We start from the raw sequence: 17,868 nt of genomic DNA, 5'->3' as shown, positions 1-17,868 counted from the left end.
GAGTGCAGGTTTGTGCTCACAGACTCACAGTGTTAGTGCACGAAGGGCCGAGTTGCAGCTGCTTGCCTGCTGACTGTCTGCAAAGCTGCTCGCGGTCCCCTGGGAGACCAGAGAGGGAGAGGTGGTGCACCCGGTTACCATCTCCACCCGTTCATCCAGACTCCAGCGTCAAGTATGTGAAACAACAGTCTCGCCTCGTCCACAAAGCCTCCAGCCCCGCCTCCGAGCCGCAGGGGGAAAAAAGCTGTGAGCACAGCAGAGATTTCATCCAACAGAAGAAGGTTTACTCGAAGTTTGAGTCACTGCAGCTGATGTAAGGCTGGGAGGGGGGAGAGGTTGGTTTGTCCCGCTTTAAACAAGCAGAGAATATGAACCTCAGGCCTGCAGAGGAAACAATCCTGATATTGCTCATTTACACTGAATTAAAAGCCCTATGTGCTGCTGTGAGGCCCTGTGTGCAGTTTAAGGTCATTTCATTAATAACTGAGTCACTTTTAATATGAAAAGGACCATAACACTGACTAAAACAAACTCTGTGCAGCAGGCCGGGGCCTGTTTGTATTTTTGATATAAATGTCCTGTGATTGGCTGATGTCACCGTGGGGCTCTGACTTTTGTGCAGCTGTGCAAAAGTCAGTGTGGGTCCGAGTCCAGGCTCATGGTCGGACGGTGTTTGGAGGCTGCATGGACGGGCACACAGCCTCGCAGCTTGAGACGTTGCTGCTCTTAGCACATCCCAGAGCCCCAAACAGAGGAAAGACGTCCTCTGCTGCTTCCTGATCCTGAGGCGGTGACTGAACAGCTTCTTTACTCATTTATTCCCAGTAAGTCCTGCTCGCCCCTGGAGTGTTGCTGCCACCTGCTGTTAATGCAACAGTTTATTCTTCCACTTGGTGGTGGCGGTGGTGGTGGTGGTGGGGGGGGGTTGGCGTCTATCCCCGCCATATTTATCAAAAAGATTTTATTCATATAAAAATCATTTGGAAAGATGTTTCACTGCATTTTTGACTTCAACATCATGAAAACAGATAATAGAAACAATTAAATTTCACTTCAGTTACAATTTTGGTTTCCAGCGTTTATTAAAACTAAATGAGATAAAGCGGCGCTCTTCATTGGACCCCTTGATGGAGTTCATATGAACTCATGTAAGATTCACCTAAAGGATGAGGAGAAGAAAAGCTAAGAAGAGGAACAACCTCGTTCACCGTCATGTCAGGTACCTGTGGCTAACAAGACACAAGACAGGTGTTTGGCACTGACGTGGGAGGGGCAAACACATTAAGCCATGCCTCCTGTGGTTATCATGAACAGAGCTGGAAGTGAAGACTCTGACCTAAAACAATTTCCTGAATCTTCAGATTTCCAGCACAAAGCTGGCGATCTTTGAAGAAAGCCTGGAGAGAAGCCGGCGCTGCCGATAAAAGAGGTTTAATTTAAACTTCTTTGAAGGTTAAACTGAGCCCATCCCGAGGTTTGTCTAAACACAAGAAAGTTTTCCTGTGCAGGAAACCAAAGCTTCTGGATTTATATGAAAAACTTTTTATTAATGGAATTGCTTTTATTCTGAAAATAACAAATCACGGACAAAAATGTTGAACTTTTGATTTCTGTAAATTCAGTCTGCATAAACGAAACAACCCGATCCAAAACTGAACCGCTGTGAGAGCAGGGGCGCAGGTGGAGGTAGTGACGGTGGGTGAAGTTTAAATACCTGGGGTCAACACATCCACAGAGAGGCGGAGAAAGTGCAGGCAGGGTGCAGACGAGTGTCAGGTGTGATTTATGACAGAAAGAGAAGGGTTAAAGATGGAGGTGAGACCTGCTGTGAGGGTTGGAGACGGCGGAGGCTGAGATGTTCAGTGACCAGGATCAGAGGCTCAGAGGAGGGAGGGTGGAGATGCAGGCAGGAGGAGAAGAGTAAGAGCTCAGACGAGGTTCGTGGATGAAGGGACATGCAGAGGGGCGGAGCTACAGAGGAGAATGCTTTACTGTGAGCAGAGTGTAAAGTAATGATGTCATGGATGTGGAATAATCACAAACAGTCTCACGGTTCATTTTTTTATTTTAGTACATTATTTGTGATGAGAGGAGAGTTTCAGGTCTCTGCAGAAAAACCCACAGAGCGGCTTTAAGAACAGAAACTGATAAAAACGCTTTGAATGAAAGAAAAACGTGAGCAAAGCAAAAACCCAAACGACCAAAAAGGAGACAATCAGAAACGATCAGTTATTATTCACACTTGTTCTCTGAGCATGATTCAAATACCGCGTCACACAAACTGAAGACAGAGAAGGCCGTACTCTACGTGACCTCTGACAATAGCTGCTCTCCACAAACACGCAAACAGCTTTAATGTTTCTAATGTTTCAGCTCGCTGTGAACTTTACCGTCTGTTTCCAGGACGATGTCTACTTCAGTTAAAACAGGAAGTGGCCGCACCATCCCTCCCCGCTGCTCGCCGTCCCCTTAAAGTTTGTACAACCTGACGTGTTTATGTCACAAGTGATGAGCAGAGCCCTGATGGGTGAACGCAGCAGTAAATATTTTATTCTGAGGCAAGCTTATCAATTTCCTCTGACGTTAAACCAAACCGTCGGCTAATCATCAGAGCGAAGCTTCACAGACACCAATGAGTAAACCAGGGGGCGTCGACAGGCTGACGGAGACTGAAGAGAGCAGAGTATAGACACACACACACACACACACTAACTTGTTCTCTGAAATAGAAAAAAAACACTTTCAGGAAATCCTGGATTGAACTAAATGATTCTGATTGGATGGATAAAACACAACAACGAATCAAATCAATCAGGCCGCGGCCAAAGAGTCCTTTCTATTCCCTTGTGAGTTTCTAACTTCCTAAAGGCTGCAAACACAACCAGAGCCGCTGAATCCTCCCAGCACTAAGGAAAGGAGCTTCAGAGCGTCCTTTATCGCCTCCTTCGGCAGAGGAGACAGAGGAGGCGACGACGAGGCTGAATCGTGTCTGCGGCAGAACGTAACACAAGAAACTGACCCTAACATAACGAACGTGACACCTTTATTCTGACTGTTTGAGTCCAGCTGCAGTGAGAAGCAACGTGGATGTGTGTAAGATAATCCTCTCGTCTCCACGGCAGACCCATGTTAACACCATCCACCACTGCTGTGAAGTGCGAGCGGTCAGACTCATCACGTTTAACGTCCAGCAAAACCAAACAAATGAGGGACTGTTGGACTGTGGACTGTTGGACTGCAGCCCGAGGCAACGAGTATAATCTGAAGCTTTCCCCTTGGCTGTGATGACTTCTTTACACGAGTTTGTTCCTCACAGGTTGGCACTAAACCAGCACCAGCTCTCCTCTGTAATAAGAAACCATCTTCATGTATTGAAGCCACGTTCAGCGCTCTGCAGCCGAACACACCTGATCAACAAAAAGCAGGCGTTACACGCTCTTTAAGAAAAAAAACCCCCAAAGTTTGTCAATGAAAGAAAATCGAACCCTGCAATCATCACCTCCCCCCCGCAGTGCTTCACAGATACAAACATTCAGACCTGTAGAAAACAAATTCACATTAAGTGTGCTCAACCCATCATCAGGAAACAGTTTATTCCTCTCCAATAAGAACACCAGTCTAGTCCTCCTCTGCCTCCTCCTCCTCAGTAAAACCTTTTGTTCCTCTCCTGTCTCCTCTGGAAAACCACAGCTCCCACCACGGCGCACACCACGATCCCCAGCAGGGCGCACAGCAGCAGCAGGAACACCTTCCAGCCAGTGAGAGGCGTGCCGCGGAAGTTCCCGGTGGGATCATCGATGTTGTCTGAGAAGAAGGAAGAACATCCACCATCAGTTTACTCCATCTGGTTTTAACTGTGCTTTTAACAGGAATGCTTCAGAAGTCTGAGAAACATCCCGCCCCCTTGTAGCCCTGCTTCGTAGCCCTGCTGAAACACTCTGAAGCACTTTATTCTAAATAAAGTTTGTGTATTTGAATCTACCTTTAGGGGATTTGAGGAGGCTGACGCTGGGCTCGATCTTCGTCCAGTCCAAGTTCTCCTCTTCAGCCGTGTGTTCCACCATCAGCTGGTAGAGCTTCATGGAGATGATGTCGTGATTATCTGTGAAGAGTCGGTGAAAACATTTCGAGGTTTAAGAACACGATTTTACCGGATTTTACCGATTTCTCCTTCACCGGCAGCTCGGACCTACCCGACAGGTCGCCCGTAGCTGCCGAAGCCCCAAAGAAATATCCTGTGGGAAGACGAACGCCGCCAATGTCGATGCACTCGTTCCACTCGTTCTTGTCGTCCACGTCCACCATCACCTGCCAGGTTACAGAGGGGAGGCGGGACCAAAGGTAAAAACACTGCAACACTCCACCTCAAACTGCAGTCGCAGCAGAAACCAAAGGTTCGGCCACTTACCGTCAGTCTCCCTTTGGAGTAGCGGATGGCAAGGTACGTGTCGTGATCTCGGTTCCTGATCTCGGCAGAGCAGCCTCCCAGCTCCGACGAGCGGCCATCTTTCCCGTGGTCGTAGCTCACCGAGCCGTTGTTCACCATGGCTGAAATGTACGGGAAGGAGCGCTGGTGGCGGACAGGAAACGATCAGTACACGAGTCCTACACAGGCGTTACACGCTTCAACCGGACCAAAAAATACGTCACACAAAAACAAAATATGTCCACATGACACATCTGAGGTCATTGGCACAACTCGCGATGGTGGTGGGTTACGGCTACAGTGACGTTCACTTCCTGCTGAGCATTTGAGCTCTGACGAGGGTAAAGGTCTCATTAAAGACTCGAGTGCTTTTTCTCTCCTTGCTCTGATCCGACTGAAAACAGGGAAAACTGAACTGAAGCCTGTATCAGGTCAAAGTCACAAACCTCAGCTGTTCTTCTGGGAGGAGTGTCTTTGTTTAGGAGACAGAACAAGGTGCCGAGCACATCCAGCATCTGTATTGCTCACCAACAAGGGCGATACAGTCACAGTACTCTGATTACAGAGCTGTCTTATGCTTCGAGTGGAGAGGATCCTATGACGTCTTCAGATGCACTTAACACGACTGCACCTCGGCCACGAGAAGGGCCGCAGAGAGGCGCGTAAGCTGGAGTGAGCGTTGGGGTTTCAGGTCGATAAAACCCTGACACTATGTGACTAAGGGCATTCCCAACATTAGCTTTAAAAGCTGTTCAGATTAGGAGCGCGTTCTGTGTAATCTTCCTGTTTCTTTTGCGTTCATTTTGACCCCACATAAGCTGTTTCTTTATTATTGCTCCCTCTGTGAAGCATTTTGTGACTGCTTTTTAAAAATCAGAGAAAGATTTCTAACACTGACCGGGCTGCAAAGCTCAGATTGTTATCGATTTGGTCTGATCAATACACACACACTGTCTGAAACATCAGTATTAGCATCGTAATCCAGTCAATTTTAACATATATCAAAGACATTTAGTTCTAAAAATGTAATTTACTGTATACTGCAGACTCGCTATGGCTGTAAACTGTATTTCTATTGAAACCGGGGCCCTTTCCATGTGAGTGACAGAACAGCAATAAGGTGACACATCAACAAACAAATGTTCTGTCACTGACGCTGAAGTGGACCTTTTCTGCTTCTCCTCATGTCCTGTCATATCTTCTTTTCATATTAAACACGAACAGAGTTCCTAACGATAAGGTCAGTGTATGCACAAGTAATCCCATGTGATGTCAAAGAAGGGAGATGTCATTATAGCCCCACCCCACCCCAGCCAATCAGATTTTGAAAGGAGGACGGCGAATAGGTCCGCTTCAACAGGCCTGCAGCGTTTCACAATGAGACAGACTGTGCACTGAGACAGCATGCTGACGGGGAAAACCTGCAGCCACTCACATCCGTCGCATCATCGTTAGAGTAAGTATCTATAAAGACGGCAAGCCCGTGGAAGACGGCGCTGTTGGAAAACACAGGCCCTGCAAAGAAACAAGCTGGTCAGTCACTTCAGCACACACGCACGCACGCACACACACACACTTACAGCCGTCCCATCGAGGTCATTGCGGAAGGTATCCAAAAAAATAGCCAGGCCAAGAAACTGATCCTGGTTTCCAAACACAGGGCCTAGGATGGAGGCAGAGATGAGGCAAGACGTGAGCGAGACGCTTTGTGAGGTCAGCAGTGATGAGATGACAGACACGTATGGAGTGACACACACACACAGGTTTGGATTTACAGCCGTCCTTCTGAGCTGCAACACTTTACTTGCTTTTTCCTCCTGACCATGAAGCGGTTAACCGGCGAGGAGGGACCCGCAGTACCTCGGCCTCACAGAGCTGCATGTAGGGGTACATTTACTCACCGCGAACACGCCGTAGTGCTCGACTCGAACGACTATACCGGGTTATGTCGTATACAAAGAGAAAAAGCTCCACCTTCAGGGAGGTCAGGCTGCTCAGTATCTACACTTTGCCTTCTTAGGCCTCAGTTTGGTTGCAGCAGAGAATTCCGGGTAAATCCAAACTTTATATGAAGCTCCTCCACACCAGCCGGACCTTCGCAGCGAAGACCCGGTGTTACCTGAGTGCAGCCTGTCCTTCGTGTACCAGAGAGCGATGCCGTCACCGTGGAGACTCTTCTTTCCCGAGCCGTGGATTTTAAACTGCACGTGCATCTCCCAGTCCTTCAGGTAACAAGGCTAACACAGAAACGAGATGAGGGTTAGACGTTACTGAGCCGAAGCCTACGACTCCTCATCTCAGCCACACAGAGGGGACATTTTTAACTTTAAATGATTCTCTATGATCGCGCCTCGCCTCACCACGGTGTTCCAGATGGATCCCTGCTTGCTCCTCTCATCTGGAGTCAGGCGGACGTACGAGCTCGTCACCAAAGTGCTTCCAGAGAAATCCCACTGGCTGGATGGGCTGCTGCCGACACCTGCGGTACAAACAGGCAAACGCTCAGACACACATGAGCAGGTTAAACACACAGAGACGCTGCTGTGTCAACACCGTCACACCCGTTTCACACTCAGCAAACATTCACACCTTTTAAAGCTCACTAATAATGTGGCTACACTACACATACCAGCGTGGCTACACTCTTGGATTAAGATGTAGTCATAATTTTGTTAAACTTGCAGGGAGGGTGGAGCTGATTTTGTAGAAGAACTAACCAACACGCGCCTGATAAAATTAGAAACTTGGAAAGGAAAATCAACTGTTTGCTGATGATATGCAAACTTATTCTTTTATTTAATCGGTTGCAGCATCACTGCCTGCAGGAGGCGCTGTAGTGGTCAGCTGTAACGTGTCTGGCTCGTGTCAGAGCACTTCATGGGCTCTGGAACTGGTCATCTGGAGGGCGGCTGTGCGCTGAAGCAGTATGATCAGGAGGAACAGCCCGATCTGTCACTGGACCTGTGCACTAAAATGGTGTTTCTGTGACCAAGACCATGTTTAAACATGTCCGTAAGTGCATGTGGCACCAGGATGCTCTAAGTTCCAGGTCAGTGATTGATTCTGTAATCGTATCATCAGATCTGGGGCGTATGTTCTGGAAACTTGGCTGAAGGAATGAGCTGACCTGTCCCCTGATCACTGCCTGGTGCTGAGATGGATCAGGTGGTGGGGGAGGATGCTCATACCCATATGCATAGTCAGGGTGTGCTGTGAGCATCTGGCAGAGGTCCTGGTTCTCGGGATTTACAATTCCCAGGACCAGCAGAACCTCAACAGCATTCTGAAGGACAGCGAGTCTGAGTGGACCGTGTTCCTCACGTCCATTGCTGAGGCAGCTGACAGATACTGGCAGGCCAAATGAAGCGTGGCTGCAGGAGAGCCGCTGAAGCAAAAACTCAGATGTGGAGGGAGATCAGCACGAAGCAGCTCTGACAAGCAGTTAGGTGTCTCCTGCTTCTTATAAAGGACACTGCTACTCTGAGCACTCAAAGCACCTGTCAGCTTACACCTGCCCACCAGGAGATCGATCCTGCCTGAGAATAAATCTGCACATGAACCTGAGTGACCGCAGACTGAAGTGTGTGTGTGTGTGTGAGAGAGTGTGTGAGAGAGAGAGAGAGAGAGAGAGTGAGAGAAACACTGTACACACAGGAACATGCTCAGATCCAGTAAATATCAGCAGACTCTTACTTCATTGAAGTCCGAATTACATGCAGAACGATTTTAGTATTCACCGAGACGATCTTCGATTTTTTCCCGCTACTGTGAATATTAATATTTCCATGCGATGAAGCAGACATGCGCGTTACATTAATATATTTAAGTCAACCTTGGACTCGTTTTTAGCCGGGATATGTCTCGCAGTGTGCACAATACACAAATATGTAGGACTGCTTTATTTCACTCGCGCAAATCTCTCACCTTAGCGATGCGGAGAAACTAGTTCATATTGACTGCAGCCTATCCTTTAATAGTCTGTCTCTCTCTCTCTCTCTCTGTGTGTGTGTGTGTGTGTGTGGCTTCCTGGTACCAGTGAGTCATATTTGGTGTGTTTTCCTGTCAGGAACTATCGATCTTCCAGCTTCCCACCAGCGAATGTTTCGGGGGCTTTTAACCCCGCAGGAAGACACTCTGCCACACGGTCTTTAACAGCCCGTAAACATTCAGTTTAAGATGAGTGTACATGCAGGCGGCTCGGAGCTGGGCCCGAGAAGCCGCGGAGACGTCCCCGAGTCTGCGGGCTAGCTCCTGGGCTAACGCTCCTACCTTGGTACGGCTTCGTTAACGAGTGCTCCCGCTTCAGGTGCTCCGCGTTTCCGTCCGTGATGTCACAGCAGACCAGAGAGAGCTCCAGCAGCACGAAGAGCAACGCTGAGCCCCGAAACGCTCTGCAGCCTCCCATTTTACCCGAACAGCACCGAGACAAACTCTCACCACCAAGCTTCTTCCTCGAAACTCCATAAACTGGTCCGTCCGCTTTTCTCATCCGGACTGAAACAACAAAATGCCACATTTATTATCACCCCGACGATTGTTCGGCACCATTCTCCATCCTTTGAAATTTGCACTCATTAAATATAAAACCACTCAGGCACAAAGACTTTGATTGGTGAGATAAAATAAAATATAATGACGAAGAGGTAACGTTAAGCTGTCCGTGTTCCCGTACGGAAGGTTTTTGTAGACGGTAAAGATTTTGCTAGCCAATCAGAAACGAGCACATCGCAATTTAAGCCAATCACCAATGACATTGTTTTTCTATTACTCGTACACTAGATGGCGACAGACAACAGGAAATAAAAAACAGACTGTGGTCATGTGAAGGTTTGTATTCTTCAGTCAGGCTGAAAACAATGACGATTTTAGCTTTACAGAGAAGAACAACTCTACAACTCTGCTCACAGAGTTGTAGTTTTAGTGCGTTTCCATTACACTCTGTCAAACCACGGGTTGTAATTCATAATATCAGTCAAATCTCGAATAAGTTTCCCCTGTGCCCCTCATGGAAACTTTACTCTATAAACGTCTTGATGCATTCTCAATCATCCAGGAAAGTAAATCTCCAAAAGTTGAATCTGTTCATCTGGACGTAGCGTTTTGTGGGAGAAACGTTTCGTCACTCATCCAAGTGACTTCTTCAGTCTCAGCTGACTGCAGGTTTCCCCAAACCTTATAAACAGTACATTTGCATAATGACTGAAACCAGCCCACTGAAAGAACAATGGGCTGTGAGGTCAGTTCCTTAATCATAATTATGCAAATTCCCATGACCATTGATCAACAATCACTGACCAAAACCCACTGATCAAAGAACACTGATCAATGGCCATGAGTACCATTCACAGAGAGTTGGGGAATGGCTGCAATCACAGCATTGTAAGATGGCGAAAGATGTACCCTTAGGCCCCCTCCTCGATTCAGAGATGGTCTTTCCCTTTTCACGTAAATGGCCTCCTTGACTCCGCGCTCAAACCAGCGTTCTTCCCTGTCCAGGATGTGTACATCCTCATCGTTGAAAGAGTGTCCACTGGCCTGTAGGTGTAAATAGACTGCAGAGTCCTGGCCTGATGAGGTAGCTCTTCTGTGTTGTGCCATCCGCTTCGCTAGAGGTTGTTTGGTTTCCCTGATGTATAAATCCTGGCAATCCTCCTGGCACTTAACAGCGTACACTATGTTACTCTGTTTGTGTCGGGGGACCCGATCCTTGGGGTGGACCAGTTTTTGGCGCAGCGTGTTTTGGGGTTTAAAAGCCACAGAGACCCAGTGTTTAGAAAAAATGCGTCTCAACTGTTCCGATACTCCTGACACATACGGGATCACTACAGGTTTTCGCCTGGGCAGCGGTTGTCCTTCTCTCCTGGATCGGCTGGAGCTTTCTTTAGGTGCCTTCCCAGCTTTGACCAAAGTCCAGCTGGGATAACCACATTTACTCAGGGCCTTCTTGATGTGCTGTTCTTTGAATTTGACGTTTCGTCACTTGGATGAGTGACGAAACGTTTCTCCCACAAAACGCTACGTCCAGATGAACAGATTCAACTTTTGGAGATTTACTCTATAAATTTAATGTATTTAATGAAGCCATGCAAATGTTACGTTCATATTGTGAATATTTACACACACTCCAACTACATACAGATGATATGTACGTGAAATTTTCAGTTCTGAAGAACACATTTAAGATAAGATAAGATAAGATAAGATAAGATAAGAACTTTATTTATCCTGAGGTAAATTCTTTTGTCATGAACATGCTCACTGCGGCAGAAGGAAAGAAAAGAAAAAAACAAGTGCACAAGAATATAATAAAATAAAATGCAATAAAATAAACTAAAATAAAATACAATACAATAAAATACAATAAAAATTGAATAGAAAAAAATAAAATAAAAATAACATACCTATCAATACAAGTGACATACATCGCGCAATGAATAAAATAGTGTAGCAGCATATAATGGGAGAATGAGACAAACATTCAATCAATAACAAACAGATGAATAATAGTATTGCACAATTGAGTAAAAGACAAAGTTACCTTAATATTAATCCTAAAAAGTCATCTACAGATGACTCTTACACTCTTACACTGACTCTTACACTCTTACACCCGTACACTCTTAAAAAACTAAAACCAAATGATTTTTACTGCAAGAGTCCCAGTCTGAAGACTAAAGCTGGTTTGTGTTCTTGAGCAGCTGTGATCATCAGTGTGATGGATCCATCAGGGTCTGAATACACTGCAGCAGCTTCATGTCTGTGATGTAGTGGAGCGGAAGCCAGCGTTATGTTTGATCTCTTTCAGAAAATTCACTGCAGGAACCTTCACAAAGTGGATTCTGGGTAAACCTTCAGGGCTCACATCAGCAGGTGGGATAGGTGAGAACAGGTGAGAGAGCAGAAGAAAGTTCTCAGAGATCAGGAGCATCTTTTAGCTGTGACTCCTTCTGGATCATAATCATATGCCAGTGCAGGAATTTATTTTCACTGAGGAATAAAAATTTAACAAACTAACTAAAAAACATGATAATTCATTTGTTTGAAAAGTAATCAGAACATAGGTGCACCACTATTTAGCTTTTTGACAAAATAACTAGTAATCCGTAGCCTATTACATTTGAAAGTAACTGTCCCCATGCAGCATCATGCACCATTTAAGGAGAGGAATCCAGCAGCTCTCCAAATAAAGTTAGAGAGCTGCTGTACAGCTTATTACTCTGTGACAACTTACCTGTCTGTTTGCAGACCTGAGTCCTGTTCTTACCTGCCGTCTCCTTCTTCCTCTCAGGACACCTGTTGGCAATTGTTCATTGCGACCTGCCTTACCCCCTCTCACCCCGCCTGCCTTCACTTGCTCACCTGCTTGGAAACCTGGAACTCTTTCCTGGAGAAAATGAGGAGAAACTCACCTGCTGCGAGGAGACTCAACCTGAGTGTGAAAGCTTTAAATCTCTTGACTGTGTTCTGCGTTTGAATCTTTTTGTGTTTAATTAGAAACCTCTGCTATATTTGACATGAACATGCACCACAGTAACAGCAAATATATGACCGGAAATCAGGAGGAGAATAAGATCACAGCATACACAGACAACTGAAGAAGACAGAAAAGGGCAACACCATCAAATCAAAAACGCCTGTTATCTGAGTGCACATCTGCCTGAGTCACCCATAAGCAGAGCATCTCATAATGTGAGACCAAACTCGATTAAACGAGGAGTCCAGCTTCAGAGTTTTCTGTCTGGCTCTCTCTCCACCTCCATCACACTGTAAATGCCACGGCAGCTCCTCTGCAGCTCAGTGACTCACCGGTCTGTCAAAAAACATTGAAGCTGGTGTTTAACAGCACTCTGCCCCCGTTTTTATTGGACTGAAACAATGTGGGGAGCAGGCATGCAGCCATGGAGTGATAGGATTTCACCAGCAGGTCACGTCTGAGCATTCCAGCTCGACTGTAAGCCAAAAAAAAACACAGTTTCCCATCAGCGTTTAGAGGTTACACACCATCAGCTAAAAAGTTTTGGGCTGTTGCTGAGTGTGTGGAGCTTTTCTGCACGTCAGTGTTGCACAAGCAACACACCTGCACACAACAAAAGTCAGCAATTCCCCATCAGTCAGACACAACCAGCACCTCACGGACTGTTTAAAGAAATGTGGCTGCCAGAGAGGGCGTAGACTGTACCTGCTGTCAGCACAGACACTGACAGACATTTGGAAAGTAAAGATCTTGGTTTTCCCCCTGGATTCAGGACTTTGGTAATTTATTTATTTTTTCTGAATGATCTCAGGTGTAAAAATCTACATGAAGGTTTTCTGTGTATGAATGTCACATGACCTCAGAGTTTAAATCTCTGAGGAATGCGAGCATCAGTCTGGAGGTATCACTTCTCCAGACAGCAACAGGGGGGGGGCTGATTATTACTTCACCTTCATTTCTCATCATACTCCCATTGCTGCGGAAGACGCGGTGACCTGCCGGAAACAGAACGGCGTCTGCTCAGTCTCGTTCTGTACTCGTCTCTCCTCTGTGTCAGTCTTTTCTGTTTGCACACACGCTTGCTGCCAGTCAAACAGTTGAGTCGAAGCGTTCCTCTTTTTTCCTCTGACTTTAATCTGAGTGCTAATTTCTGCACTGCAGCATCCTCTGGGACTGGACGCTCCGCTCGCCCACATTTCATTTCTTGTGCAGATCGGGGGATTTCATTGCCGACCTTCTGGTCACAAGCTGGCATCTGAGCCCCGAGGCCACGGCTGCTCGCTGTGTTTCTCTGTGAAATGACCCTCTCATGTTGTTTGGCTTCCTCGTCTGATTTGGACCGTTTTACATCTGTCTAAACTGCATCAGATCGGCCTGTTCTGAAGTAGATTACACAGAGCCAGATGGCTTTGTGGTTCAGTGGCGTGCCCTTGTGAAGTGAATGAGCGAGGAGCAGCGGCGGAGAGGAAGAGGAGGGCGCTGAATCAAAACAGGAAAACAGCTCAAATATTTATGGAAAACACATTTTTACATGCAGCTGATTTCCATGTTTCACTATCCGTGTTAACCTTTAGCAGCCTGCTCCCCTCATTCAAGATCTCACACATCCGTTTCCACAGATTGGTGATAAAATAGAGGGCAGTGTAAAAACTGGTAATATATTCCTGTCACCCCGAGATCAAACACAATAACTCTGATTCATTTTAAATCCTGCAGCTCCAAGTTAACGAGCAAACGGGTGCATTGCTGAGTGATTTGGGTGGACTGACTCTTTAGATTACCCGGGGGCAGAAAGAAAAACATGAAAAATATGATTCCCCACAACAGAATATTAAAACAATCATTTGAATAATAATCTAGTTTATTTCTGGTCCGTGGATGCAGCCTCTCCTACAAATCAGGACCAAAGTGAAGATCTTGTGTCCAACATTATAACATGAAAAGTAATGAATGGACTTCTATGTTAGTGCACAAACACACAGCAAGCAGGTGAAACAGATCAAACGAATCACCCTCTGAGCTTCCTGTTTCCAGCTCCGAGCAGCTTCACCTTCTGCAGACGAGGACGAGCCTGAAGCAGAGGTGGAGCGGACGCGACTGTGTGAAAGTGTCTGAGGAGCAAAGTGATCCCAAGTTTCCTGCACACATGAATTCAGTTTTGCTCTTCGGTTATCTCTGGACTCCTGATGTCTCAGACCACAGCTGTACACATCTGTAGCTCACCTGTAAACCGCGTAAGTAATGGGAGCAGAGCCGTCGCAGCAGTCCTCTGAGGGCCAAAGGCAAGTCTCTGCAGCCCGCGTCAATACGCTGACTTACGAAAAGCATCGATCGGAGCCAGAGGCTGAGAGGATGGTGTGGACGTGACAGGACCGCAGAGCGGCAGGGCGGGGTCACTCTGGAATTTATATGTCCACGCTTTGTCTACGTGATGAAACTGTTTACCTTCAGACATTGTCAAGCTGGGTTTGGAGGATCCAGTCTGTCATTTAAAATCACAGACAGGTCATTTTTTAGAGCAAACCTCAGTGTTTGGTAAGTGTTACCTGTGGTCACTGTGCAGGTCAGCTGATCCAGGAGATGCTTGCAGGGATTGCGCCGCTAAAAACGCTTCACAGCTCAGCAAGTAAGCTCAAACCTCAGTGTGTTTATGTGACGGAGGCCATGGGCCCACTGTTTTTACAACTATTTGCTTTTTTCTGGGTTTTTGGTTTGAAGTGTGCTTCATCTCTCGACTGTATCCGCCATCCTACAGTACATGTTACCAGGGTGTTTCTGCTTACATCTCAGGTTTCTCTGAACTATTTAAGATCCAGATAAGAGATAAGAGTCTACATACAGCTCAGGGTCCTGCGGTCCAGGTGGAGCTGCTACAGGTCTGTCCAGGCTGTAAACCACCCGCACAGGTCAGCTGAACTGCTCAGAGCTCCGTCGTTTCTTTCTTCCTTTCACGAGGAAACACTACAGACATGTGGATTAAACCCAGTTTAGCTGGTTAACAAAGATTTCACATGCACGTTTCAGTTAACAGTGTGGTGAAGGTAAAGTTTTTAGTTTGACCAAAAATGCATAAAGTTATCAGAACTTTTTCCTTGATTGGAAAACATGCAGGTATGATGTGATGCTAAATTTTCAAAATAAAAGCATGCACATAAAACACACAGAATATAAAACTATTAAAATAGTGTCTGCGGTGAAGACAAAAAGACATAGAGTGTCATTTGTGTTTTGTTTCGTGTGTGTGTGTGTGGGTGTGTGTGTGTTGTGTTTGTTTGTTTTTGTCTCTCTGTATGGACAGACTGCAAATCAGTTTCCGACTGGAGACAATAAAGTAACCATACACATTGACCATTGACACTGAAATCTATTGGAAAAAAAAAAAGACGCAGACACTATAGAAAAGTTAAATTAGCTTCCACCTGTAATATATTTTCCATAAAGAAATACTGACTGTAGATTTGACTACATTCCAGCTGTTTTTCTCAGTTTGGTCAGTATCTGCAGGTCAGCTGCAAACTGACTTTACCTTATGAGTGAACATTTTCACAAAAAAATGTGTTTCATAGGTTATTATGTTATTATCTAATAGTTCACATCAAATGTGGTTCATGAATGTAAAGTCAGAGCAAGCAGCCGTCGCATCCTTCATGCTACAACAAACCTGAAGAGTGTGGCAGACTCTTCTAGACGATCACCAATGCTCCACTTGAAGAGCTGATGTTAGGGCATGCTGAAGCTGTTCTGGACACTTGTGCAGGGTTTGCCTTTGACGGTCACCTGTCTGCCCGTCTCCGTCTCTCACTGCATCAAATCTAAAGTGCAAATACATCAAAACCATCTGAACCCAGCAATGGAGCGAGAAATAAAATATGGTTTACATACTGTATCTACGTCTCCTGAGAGGACAGTAATTTGGAAAAAAAGCTGACACTGAGCTCTGAACATGTCTCCAGTTAAATCTCATAATTATATCATTACAAGTCAAATTTAGCTTTAAATGCCAGGAGCTTCCTCCAAACGCACCACAGACTCATTCACTAAACTTTAGAATCGACTCATATTCATTATGCATTAAAAAAAAACACACTGGCTCTTTAATGTCATCCCCACTTCCCTTTAAAATCATCTGAGACTGAGAATTGGAAATCATTAGTGCATGCCCTGATTGCAGCGTAATCTCTAATCATGACCGAGGTGACGGTCTAATTTTACCCACCGACACGCAGCCCCCAGAGTCAGAGCTAATAACCACATCTGAGTCAGATTTGGGATGAAAGTGTGAGGAATGAGACATACAGAAGTGATTCCTTCAGAGGCAGCTTGCAGAAATAAAACTCATCGTTGCACATTTCTATTTACTTCTATTGCTTTTATCTCTTCAGTGCCTGCCATGTCTGCAGCGCTCCACTGTTCATCTGTGCAGCTTAGATAACGCTTTTGCTTGGACCGAATGAAACGATCGAAATCCCTGCGACCTGCGATCCCTGGGAATTAAACACACACACACACACAGACATACGCACAAACACACACACTCTGAACCTAAGGCCAGCATTGTCCAGTGATGCCGGCCCTCTGCTGCACTGAGATAGCGCTCACTGTTTAACTGTCAGCGTCTGATGGATGACTGCACACATATAAACTGGAGCATTACACCAGAAAAGGTCAAATGCCAAACGCTGTAAACAGCAGTTACATAAAGTTTAGTGTCAGTTATTCCAAACGAGAGCTATCATAAAGCTGGCTGTCACCAAACTCTCTAAATTCAGTGTGTGTGGTGATGGTTTTGGACGTTAAAAGAAAGCATCGCTGTTAACAAACAGCTCGATGACATTAATGGGGACAGTTAATACTTTTATTCTTACTTCTTCATCTACCTGGTTACGTTAAAGTCACTGTTTCAGTGCTGAGTGCCTCATTTTAAATTAACATACAGGGAGACAGATGATCTGACAAGCCTAGGCTGTGCAATTGAGAGACACACCAACGTAACAGGAAACAGCTGAAGCTAATCAAGCTTACAAAAACAGGGGAAGTAAAATAATACTACCAAAATAAGACAGGAAGTCACTAGCTAAACATAGAGATGGAGTCTTGACAACAGGATTAAAGGTGACTTAAGGGAGGCACGACTAAATAAAAGAATCCAACAAAAGCATCTCCAACATGAAGATAAATGTGTGCAGTATATTGTCCTCATGCTTTGGTTCACATGTTATTGACCGAATTTCACAAAGATGCCATTGAAGAGGACTCGTGCACTCATCGGGCGGCCATCAGCACCCCCTGGGAAAAAGCTTTGAACTTCATTAGTCAAGAGACTTGGCACTGGTAAAACTTCATATCATAGTGGGTCGCTGAGAGACCTGCAAAATAAAAAATGCAAGAACCGTATGAAGGCTACCAAAGTCCCGAGTGTGAGAGAGGCCTGGATGATCCTTCCTGTGCAAGCACACCAGACGCACATTTTCAGAACTCCAGGTGACCTCGTTCTCTAGTTAATAAGATTTTCAGACTCGTCTGAGATTTTTAGGAGAGGCACCTACGGTATTAATTTGAAAAATCCTGCTTTGATTTGTTCTCGAGTTATGCTCTTCACAAAGTGGGGTGTCCACGTCCAGTGGGGTAACAGTCTTTCAGGCTGATGGGCGTGAGCTGATTGAAAGCTGGGACTGAGCCCACTTTGTGTGGCTGCAGCTTGGTATATTTCTACCAGCTTCCATGCAGACATGCTTCATATATGCTTCATATTTTAAATGTGCTGAGAAAAATTTACAGACACACTGTGTGGAAACCTTGGTTTTTTCAGGTTTTCCTTATTAATGCCAGATTTTTTTCAGAGTTTATATACATCACAGTTCTCTGTTTGTTGTGCACTAAATGCACAGATCTGTCTGCACTGACAAAGCATATAATCAAGTGTTCACATGCAGTGATGAGAGGATGCCTCTAATGACACATTACCATC

The 17,868-nt window shown here is 45.6% G+C and overlaps 1 protein-coding gene and 1 long non-coding RNA gene across 3 annotated transcripts; one reads left to right on the top strand and one right to left on the bottom strand.

Moving 5' to 3' along the window:
- Nucleotides 1–2,047: 2,047 nt before the first annotated feature.
- Nucleotides 2,048–9,035, bottom strand: lman2 (lectin, mannose-binding 2). 2 transcript variants are annotated; one of them, XM_005453213.3, is made up of 8 exons: nt 8,696–9,035; nt 6,787–6,905; nt 6,546–6,663; nt 5,862–5,941; nt 4,409–4,570; nt 4,194–4,308; nt 3,983–4,102; nt 2,048–3,804 (listed from the first exon to the last, which is right to left on the bottom strand). In XM_005453213.3, the coding sequence occupies exons 1-8, from the start codon at nt 8,940–8,942 to the stop codon at nt 3,644–3,646; spliced, it is 1,122 nt and encodes a 373-aa protein (XP_005453270.1). In that variant the 5' UTR covers nt 8,943–9,035; the 3' UTR covers nt 2,048–3,643. The 2 variants fall into 2 exon arrangements, with proteins under 2 accessions (XP_005453270.1, XP_003447678.2); XM_003447630.4 differs by lacking the exon at nt 5,862–5,941 and adding an exon at nt 6,007–6,089 and having other exon boundaries at nt 8,696–9,031.
- Nucleotides 9,036–9,166: 131 nt separating this feature from the next.
- On the top strand, nt 9,167–12,190 carry LOC112847647 (uncharacterized). The gene is made up of 3 exons (XR_003221301.1): nt 9,167–9,253; nt 11,232–11,315; nt 11,715–12,190. It is a non-coding gene; the product is annotated as an uncharacterized LOC112847647 (long non-coding RNA).
- The last annotated feature ends 5,678 nt before the right edge of the window (nt 12,191–17,868 follow it).

Source organism: Oreochromis niloticus, linkage group LG2 (genome assembly GCF_001858045.2).
Source record: "Oreochromis niloticus isolate F11D_XX linkage group LG2, O_niloticus_UMD_NMBU, whole genome shotgun sequence".
Classification (NCBI taxonomy): domain Eukaryota; kingdom Metazoa; phylum Chordata; class Actinopteri; order Cichliformes; family Cichlidae; genus Oreochromis; species Oreochromis niloticus.
This window is presented reverse-complemented; position numbering and strand designations above follow the sequence as displayed.

Bases quoted from the DNA above. Each gene is read 5' to 3' on its own strand.
- lman2 (XM_003447630.4), bottom strand. From the start codon at position 8,942: ATGTGGCATTTTGTTGTTTCAGTCCGGATGAGAAAAGCGGACGGACCA. The intron at 6,664-6,786 runs GTGAGGCGAGGC...TTTCTGTGTTAG, and splicing joins GATCCATCTGGAACACCGTG to CCTTGTTACCTGAAGGACTG. The intron at 4,571-6,006 runs GTAAGTGTGTGT...GTCCGCCACCAG, and splicing joins ATGACCTCGATGGGACGGCT to CGCTCCTTCCCGTACATTTC.